This window comes from Lepidochelys kempii, chromosome 11, assembly GCF_965140285.1.
Source record: "Lepidochelys kempii isolate rLepKem1 chromosome 11, rLepKem1.hap1, whole genome shotgun sequence".
Lineage (NCBI taxonomy): Eukaryota > Metazoa > Chordata > Testudines > Cheloniidae > Lepidochelys > Lepidochelys kempii.
This window is the reverse complement of record NC_136390.1, coordinates 79,244,663-79,254,363: the sequence shown is the minus strand read 5'-3', so window position 1 is coordinate 79,254,363 and position 9,701 is coordinate 79,244,663. Positions and strand designations below refer to the sequence as shown.

General features: G+C 42.8%; 1 protein-coding gene across 1 annotated transcript; it reads left to right on the top strand.

Annotated features, from left to right (window-relative positions):
* Window positions 1–723: 723 nt before the first annotated feature.
* On the top strand, window positions 724–8,425 carry S100B (S100 calcium binding protein B). The gene is made up of 3 exons (XM_073306951.1): window positions 724–838; window positions 3,559–3,714; window positions 6,545–8,425. The coding sequence occupies exons 2-3, from the start codon at window positions 3,577–3,579 to the stop codon at window positions 6,683–6,685; spliced, it is 279 nt and encodes a 92-aa protein (XP_073163052.1). The 5' UTR covers window positions 724–838; window positions 3,559–3,576; the 3' UTR covers window positions 6,686–8,425.
* The last annotated feature ends 1,276 nt before the right edge of the window (window positions 8,426–9,701 follow it).

Genomic DNA, 9,701 nt, shown 5'->3' with positions numbered 1-9,701 from the left:
CCCTAAAATAGGCTGTTTCTGCAAGGATTTCAAACTGATTCTCTCTCATGGCATTTCTTTTCTCAAGCTGGGCAAGAGCAGGAGGTGCAGAGGCTAATGATGTGGGGGTATGTAACAGATATAGTTAACTAAACTGTTTTTGACTTAAAAAATAGTCAGGTTGGATTTGAGTTTTAAGTACTAGTCCAGCCAATGTTTTATCTGAACTTCTTTGGCATCCCTTAAAAAATGTCAATTAATTTTACTTCCCTTGGCTCTGGTTGATGTCCCACAGTATAGCAGATCTGCAACTGCAACACTGCTGTTATTGAGAGTTATTAGCATTAGTAACTATTGAAAAATAAATGTGTGATCCCTCTGTCAGTCTTCCAGTTTTAATCCTTGCCTCCACTTTGTCACCAGAGGGCTGGCATATACATTCTATTGCAGTTAGCTAATTCCTCTCCCTTATTTTGTTAATAACAAGAAACCCAGGACAAACTTCTTGTTCGGAATTAAAAAGCTGATTGTCTACTTTTCCTTACAAGAGATCTTTCTTTCGCTGGTACCAGTGTATCAGTTAGCAGCTCCCAGAGCAAACTGATGTGGGATAACAGCTTGCTCAATGCACCCTTGTGTGTATTTCCACCCATTCCAGGAAATCAGGTCCAAGAATCAGCTGCCTCCTTCCTACCCCCACCTCCTCCTGAGGTCCTCATTGGCTGCTGCTGTTCTGCAGAAGTACAGCATCTTAGTCGATGGACTTCTCCACTCCCCCACAGATGAAATAAGAAGCTTCCCCCTGGCTGGCTTAGAAGACATTGCTCTGATTCCAGCAAAAAGTGGGCACAGAAGGAAGGTGAGTAGCAGAAATAATACGATGGTCTTTAGAAGGAAATGACTTTGTTAGAGAATGCTAATTCTGAATATTTCTGCAGGTGGGTCACATACCAACCTAATTATTGAAGTAGGAGTCATTTCCCTCCCTCCTCCCCCACTTTGGAACCTTCAATCCATTGGGGTTTTGTCAAACTAAACACTTAAAAAAAGAAAATAAGGGGAGGGAAGCAGCAGCCAAAACAGAGTTGTGGCACACTTTTCATGCATTTTGTTATGTCTGCAAATGTCGTCAAATTAGACAGTGATACAATGTAATTGTGTCCGTCAAGCAATTTCCATTACAACATGAGCAGGGAATATTGATTTGAATAAATGAAGAGCAGTGCTAGTTACTGGCTGTAACTTTTCCAAAGAGCATTAATTGTATCTAATTTAAGCCGATTTGCCCGTTCTCTTGCTCCTGTGGCTGAGAAAGATTGGTCTATAATAGCAAGTTACATCATGAGGCAAGTCCTTAGCCTCTGATGTAGTAGCTCCTTTAAAGTCAATAGAGCAGTGCTGACTTGCACCAACAAGGATCTTCAAGCACCACGTTTTTTTCCCCAACAAAAGCAAAGTCTGCTTTTATTTTGTTAAGAAAGGTTTTAGTTAATATCAGAGTATTGTGAAACTTTGGGGGCTGATTTTTCTACATCTTTTCCCATTACCTCATAATCTTTTAAAGGGGGTTTATTATCTATATGAAATCTATAGGGAACCTGGAAATCAAATATTTATGTAACTTCAGGAGGTAAGGACATACATCACTTAAATTCTATCGCTAGCATAATAAATAGCATATCAGAAGCAAGTGCAGAATGAAGGGAAATGAGCATATTTGCTTGCAGTTAGTGCTTATGAAAACTGGATCTCATAATGTACTGTTGGTTCAGGGGGGATAGAGACGTTCAGTGATCGGGTAATAAAGACAGAGCCAACCAAATCTGAGAAGTAAAAGAAAGAAAAAGCTGGAGAATAGAGATGATTATAAAGAACTTTGTGAAGCACCGAAAACAAAAATGTACAAAATCCAGCAGACTAAAAATGGAGCAAATCAGCTGCTCAAAGACTCAACATAAGAAGTAACAATAACACATGCTAGGAACCAAGAAAACTCACATGTGTAAATAAATATTTACACCCTGCGGTTCCCCATTGCTATGTAATTGACTAAGACAGGTTCTTGTGATGTGACAAAAATTGTAAGCTTTTTCCTTTTGAAGTAAGAAAGGATGCTTTTTGATAAGACAAGGTCACACTAGAGTAAGAACCTAAATAGATAAATCTCAGCACAGGAAACTGGAACTGTGATTCTGCAGCAAATTTGGGGAAAAGATACTGTGTTGGAGACATATACACTGTTTTCATACTGAGGGCAGTATTTTCCATATGTGATTACAATCTCCAAAGGGTGAAAAAACCAGAACCTCAAAAAATACCATGATTGAGGTGATGTGTTGCTCAGGCAATTGGTGTAAGTCTGTAGTTCCCAATTTGTGGGCTGCAGACTGTGGTTCATGGAGCATTCCTGGTGGTCTACAGAAAGCTGGCGATTCCCACGGGGCTGGTTGTCCTTGTTCCCAGCTGTTAAATTGCACTTAAAAAAAGCTAAAAATCTATTAAATACTTTCCTATGTAAGCAATGGCCGTAGTTGCCACGGGAATATGTTACATGGTCACAGATGGTTTCAAAGATTAGTTCTTTGGCAGTGTTAGTAGTCTCTGGATTGAACAGATTTTTATTTTAAAGAGCTAGGCCGGAAACTGAAACCTGGCCAAAATGTCTCTTTGAAAATAGTTTTGTGGCACTTCAGTTGACAAACTGTTTTTCAGACCTTCACTTTGCTGCTTTTTTCCCCTTTTTTCTGTCAGTGCTGACGATCTTCCCTGATATCTTGGGGTGACATGCTTCTCTGTGGTTTGGTGGCCCATCCGCTGAAAAGCAGGGCAGTCAGTACCATTTTACAGAAAAAAATCAATTAATCATTGATGTACTGGTGAGGGTTGTGTATTTTGACTATGCCATATTTACGTCTTTTAACAGCCTGCTGGCTTTTATGTATTTATTGTACTCTGCCAAAGTGGAGATCAAGGTACAAAACTTGTGTTCACGCTTCAGGGAAGTCTGGGAATTTTCCGGACAGATAGCAGCTATTCCCTCCCCAACTTCCCACAGTGCACTCTTCTTGAATATAATGGTGAAACTGAAAAACCCCTATGTCTATGTTACCCAGTAATCCTCCCTTCAGAATGTTACTTTTTGTTAGTGATGCTGACGATAAGCTAATGAATATATGGACCATCTGGTACTGCAGGGTACCTCCTTTTTAACAATAGGTCTGTGCTGACTCTGTTTTGGCAAGATACAAATATTCTGCTTGTTACCCAAGGTCTTAAAGTAAGAACAATGTCCCACACGTGTTTCCCAACCTTAAGCTACATCAATTGAAATAAGTTTCCACAGATGGTCAGCTCTTTGCTGGCGTTATTTCCTTAAGTGCTCATTTGGGGCCTGATCCAAAGCCCACTGAAATTTATTGGCATCTTTCCATTGACTTCCATGGGCTTTGGATCAGGCCCTTGTGGCATAACACTGTTGGGCCAAGGGTTGTATAGTTGCACAGAGAAGGCAGAAAGGCGTTTAAACCCCCCACACGCTGAGCTTAACATGGTGTTTCCTCCCAATCCCTTTCATTTTAGGCCAGTGCCACTGTAACAATGTCTGCTCTGGAAAAGGCCATGATTGCCATCATTGAAGCTTTCCACCAGTACTCGGGAAAGGAGGGAGACAAACACAAGCTGAAGAAATCTGAATTAAAGGAGCTCATTAACAATGAGCTCCCCCATTTTTTAGGCGTGAGTATTGCCTTTTGAACAATGAATTGCCCTTTACTCTATTGTGTACCAAATGTCGAGATGCCTGAAGATATTTACTGTAGCCTTCAACAGTTCTCAGCGCTCATGTTGTTTGTTGAAATAGTTTTAGCTAGCAGGCTGCTTCCCGTGGCAATGGGAACAGTACATATACTCAAGCTGTGACTGTCAAAGGGCTCAGTGCAATGGACTGCTTCCAGTACTTCAGCCTTTGTCTTGTGCTATGTTTCTTGGGGGTAGGGAAGCGACTGTCCTGATTTAATGGCTACTCAGAGGGTGGGCAATAAAAGGGAGTTAGCTCATTCAGAAGGCAAAGCATATCCCCTCTGGATGGCAGGCGGCTCTCTCTCCATGGAATTCTCTTTTTGCTTTTCTTGTGTATTTCCCAGGTGCTTATATGTGAGGGGCCAGACTGTACGCATCAAGGTCCAGTCACCTGTGGAGGAAAGCACAAGGGCCCAGATCCCCAAATTTAGGTACCTAAATTGCAGCTTTAGTTGCTCCTCTGATCCACAAAATCCCTGCTCAGCTGATGCCCAGTCCTATAGATGCCTAAATTTGTACTCTAAAAGCCCCCTAGGTACCGATGTTTTTGCCCCTGTGCATGTGCACTGCTATTTCAGGCAGGCGTCTGGATGCCTGTCTCATGCCTAAGCCCCAGCACCATGCTCGAACCCAACGGAGGGAGGTGTTGCTCACCTGTAGGGGTGCTCAGAGCATGCATAACTCCACACATGTGGCAGGAGGAAGAGGCAGGGACTCCCTTCTGACCTTTAGCGCAGTGGTTAGGGCACTTGCCTGGGCAGTGGGAGACCCAGCTTAGTTCCAACCTCTGCCTGAAGAAGAGAAGGCATTTGAACAGGGGTTTCCCATGTCTCAGGCGAGTGCCATAACCCCTGGATTATAGTCACTCTCTCTGGCCCAGTGCATACTGTATTTAGTCATTGATACACAGTGGAACAGCTTCAAGATTGAGAGAGCCCCAGGTGAGAATATCTCCTTGTCCAGTGGTTAGGAAGCAGAGGTGGGAAACTGCTGTTCAAATCCCTTCTCCTCATCAGCTGGGGGTTGGAAATCAACTAGGGTCTCCCACATTCCAGCTGAGTGCTCTAACCACTGGGCTAAAGCTAAGGGAGGTGTCCACCACCGCTCTCTCCACCCTTCTGTTTGGTGTGGAGTTAGGTGTGCACCAGGGCCATTCTCGCAAGAAACAGCTTATGCTGACTCCAGGAGAGGGTTCTGGCTGTGGATCCAAAGCTGAGGTAGGAGCCTCCCTCCAGCCTGATTTAGCCATGACCCAAAATCCATTTGAATGACAAAAAAAGAAATAGTCACTGCATGGTGACTTGCCTGCCTGGTGTGAAGGTTGGGGAATCTCTCGAGACATCTAGATAGACTTATGTGTAGTGCTGGGGAGGAGCCGGTGCTCGTGGTACATGTAGGTACCAACGACATGGGGAAGGATAGGAGAGAGGTCCTGGAGGCCAAATTTAGGCTCCTAGGTAAGAAATTGAAGTCCAGGACCTCCATGGTCGCATTCTCTGAAATGCTCCCCGTTCCATGCACAGGGCCAGTTAGATAGGCAGAACTGCAGGGTCTCAGAGTGTGGATGAGACAATGGTGTAGGGAGGAGGGGTTTAGATTTATTAGGAATTGGGGAAGCTTTTGGGAGAGGAGGAGCCTATACAGGAAGGACGGGCTCCACCTAAACCAAAATGGGACCAGATTGCTGGCGCTTAAAATTAAAGAGGTTGTAGAACAGTTTTTTAAACTAAGGGCTAGGGGAAAGCAGACAGGTGCGGAGGAGCGTGTGGTTCGGACATCCCTTAGGAGGAGAGGATGGAAAATGATAAAATACAGGGATGATCTGATGAGAAACAGTCAAATGATAAAAAGTCCCATTCAATTACATCATGTGGGGGACAGCCAAAAAATGACAAGTTTTTAAAATGCTGATATACCAATGTTAGAAGTCTAAATATTAAGATGGTGAACTAGAGTGCCCCGTATTGAATGAGGATATTGATATAACAGGCATCACAGAAACCTGGTGGAATGAGGATAATCAATGGGACACAGTAATACCAGGGTACATAATATATCAGAGGACAGAACAGGTCGTGCTGGTTGGGGAGTGGCACTGTATGTGAAAGAAAGCATAGAATCAAATGAAGTAAAAATTTTAAATTAACTAAATCGTACTATAGAATCTCTATGAATAGTAATTCCATGCCTGTGTCGTAATGTGTGTCCTTGTATTAAAGATCCTGGGAAGACATGATTCTTCTTTGCAGACCCAGAATATTTGTATTGAATAATAGCCAAATTGTAGCCCATGTGTTGATCATTTAAGAATGAGCTTCTTTTCTGCTGTTACAGCATTTCCAGTCAGATTAGATTTAAATGTCCACCACTTTAATAGATTTAAATGTCCACCACCTTAATCTTTCCATGGAAAAACAAACCATTATTCCAAAGTGGTTTTACATATTGGTCAATGCAGTAAACAAAAGTGGCAGACCATTCCTACTTCATGTGGGTCTCTGTTGCAAGGAAACTGCATAAGGAACCACAGTCCTGTGCCAATGCTTGGAAGGCAACATGGAAAACAGATACATTACGAAAGGGAAACTTCTTTGGATGTGTTTTGAATAAACACTGAATGATGAGACTACCCAGTATGGTGACATCTACTGTACTGTCTATTAGCTCCATTTGAAGACAACCAGATTACGAACCAGGACTCCTAAATCCTACTCACAGCCCTATCCCTTGTTCACCAGCTTTAACTGCTCTTTCTTGTTTTGGTTAGGAAATTAAAGATCAGGAGACAGTGGATAAGGTGATGGAGACACTGGATGCGGATGGTGACGCTGAATGCGACTTCCAGGAATTTGTAGCCTTCATTGCCATGGTCACTTCAGCTTGTCATGAGTTCTTTGAACATGAGTGAAACATCAGAGAAGCAACCAAGAACCTGCTGTGTGTGATTTTAAAGATAGAATATGAATTCTAATTTAGAGATACCAAGCCGGTTTAGGGGCTACTAGGAGTGAGTCTGCTAATCCTAAGTAGTTTTAGTAAGATCAGTGTGCTTTGTGAATGGAAACATATAAATGTCTTTTAAAGGGCTGTTTGCCAGTGCTTGCCTAGCTCTTAAGCAGCATGTGTATTATACCTTATCTTTAACTAGCGTGCACAGCATTCTCCTGCTATGTGCCTAGATGTATACACAGATTCAGATGCAAGTAGATAGACCTTCCAAAGTCATCCAAGTTTTATTGTAAAGGTTGTTTTTGTTTTTTTTAAAAAGGGGGGTTAGTAAGTAATAAAGGGACTGGAGAACAGAGACCTAATCGAAAGCTCATTGAACTAAATGGCAAGACTTCTTCTGACTTCAGTGAGCTTTGAATCAGACTCAGTGGGCAATACGAATGGTGAAAGAACAATAGATAGGATGCTCGCTAATTACTCAGTGGCCACACTACACTTGCATGAGCATTTTCATTTCTCAGCAGCTTATTTATCTTCAACAGTATTGTTTTTAAAAGGCCTAGCAGGTAACATTCTAGGCTTTTTCTCTTATTTTTAACTCTTCCTACTGTTTAACTCCTAGCAGAAATAGGTGCTGGGGCACTCAGGGCACATAAACCTACTGTGATAATGAGAGAGCTGAAAAAACAGGCAAGAGACAGCGGTACGTTTAGACAGTGCCCCCAGTATAAAGTTACCCTGACTGATCGCTGGGAAGGAAGGAATGAAAAACACTATCACGTTACTGCTGTGGGTTAGTAATATAGCTATTGTATTGGGTTTTGTGTGGGTGGTGGGTCCTTGCACCCCTTTCAGAGATCCAGGAACCTAATATCCTTCACCCATTTTAAGCATGGTTATAAAAATCCTGCTCCACTGATCCTGACTGGTCAGAACAAGATGTACATCCCCATGGGCCATCTCAGAATACTGACTCTCTAGACTAAGGCTTGGTCTACACGTGGAAGTTATATTGGCATAGCTCCCTCAGTCAGGGGTGTGAAAACTGCCATAACCCCCCCCCCCCGCGTAGATACAGCTGTGTTGAGAGAAGAGCGCTGCTTCCTTTGCTGCAGCTAATGTTCGGGGAGGTGATATTCCTACACCTACAGAAACCCCCCTGCGGGGTCTCCCTTACAGGGCTCTGCTGCACAGTTTATGCTGATACAGTCTCCATGGTGTAGACATACCCTAACGTTCCAAATGTGCTACTGAATTCATGGTGCAAGCAAGCAAACTCAGCTCAAAAGAGTCGGCCACAATTTAAATTTCCCCATAGCTCAGCAGTGGGTCAGTGTTAAACTTTAATTCTGGTCTAATGAATATTGAACAGTAAAAAAATTAAATTAGGGAGTCACTTTAAGTTTGCCAGTATGATATTATCTGGATGGCCTTGATTTCCATATTAAAGATGTGTATATATAATTTCTGGGATGTTTAGAAATAGTGTTTCAAATTCTAAATTTTATATTTGGATATAAAGAATGCAGAGTGAGGTTATCACTTTATACATTTTAAATGTTCCATAATTTGATTTTACAAAATGCCCTATGTTTTATGGAAATGAAGCTATCTTTCTATAGTTCCTTGCTAAGAACATGCATGTAGGAAAGGTACTGCCCTACATTCGGATTCAAATTAAAACAGCAGCTCTAACCAAGTGATTGTGGGGTTTATTTTTAAGTTCAGTTCTTTAGAAAAAAGTAAATTAGCATTCAGTGTTCCCACCATCATATTTTTGACATCTTTGGGAATTTTTGGTTCTATTATTTTTCAGCCCTTTTGCTTGCTAATGAAGGCCCCGATCCTGCAGCAGGATCTATGTGGGTGCAGCCCCGCTAAAAGTTATTTATCAGTCAGTTTCTGAGAGTAGGATATGTGTGTCCTCCCCTCATTAACTCAGTTTGGGTTTTGTCTCCCTCAAGTGGCTGGTCCCATACAAGGCCTTTGAGTCTGTTACAGGCTCCAGCTACCAGCTAGATTTACTCATTTAGCTGAAGCAGTAGCAGTTCATGTGTGACCCTTTTTAGGTGAGAGGGCTCCGGGTCAGTCCTTGCTGCTGACCGTGGCAGGCAGTTGTCACAAATGGTGAGCTGGGAAATGCATGGTGATGGATCACGGATGTGTGGGGCATCAGACCCTCCAAAATAGCAGTTCTGTCAATCCTTCCAGCCTCAGGTTAGGCATTGTCCATAAAGTACCAAAAACCCAGCTGAGGGACCATTACAACCCTTTCAGTGGTAACATCTGTCTCTATCTACAATGTTTACAATAGTGTTCCTAGACTGTAAGAATTGAAGGTATTATACGTTCATAGTGTCCCCTGCAGGTACTGTGTGACTGATAAAGTACCAAGTCAGCAGAACAGGCGCTCTTTGGGGTAATTGTTCTGTCAATTTGCATGAACTGAGAAAGAGAATCAATGCAATTAATATGTAGAGACCTCCGAGTACCACATGCAGCTATAATAAATTCCTAGTAAAACCAGCACCTAAATACAATCCTATACAGCCACATCAGGGTTGAAATGCACAAACTGGTGAGCGGGGCATTGCAAGACTAAACAGGTTAGGACCTTCCAAAAATGGTTCAATTGCATATTATACTAGTGGGGGGAAACGTCTGATCCAGATTTGCTGGAGTGGCTGAGACGTGCTCAGGGACGCTTCACCTGCCACGGAGCGGCCAATGGCCCCCCGGGCCATTACAGCATCAGTAGAACAGTCACAATCCCTTTTGCTTGGCCATGCCCCCTATGCTTGGTGGAGAGGGATGGCCTAGGAGCTGCATCACCAATCATATGGCACCTGGGAATTCCCCTGGACGTCAGTTACTCTCGCTTTGGTTGCACTGGAGGGGTGCAAACCAGACTTAGAGTACGAACACTGATCCTATCTGAATAATTGTTGCTAATGAGGCGTTTCCCACTCTAGACC

Excerpts from the sequence above, each read along its gene's own strand:
- S100B (XM_073306951.1), top strand. The coding sequence starts at position 3,577 with ATGTCTGCTCTGGAAAAGGCCATGATTGCCATCATTGAAGCTTTCCAC. Across the intron at positions 3,715-6,544 it reads AGCTCCCCCATTTTTTAGGC|GAAATTAAAGATCAGGAGAC; the intron begins GTGAGTATTGCC and ends TGTTTTGGTTAG.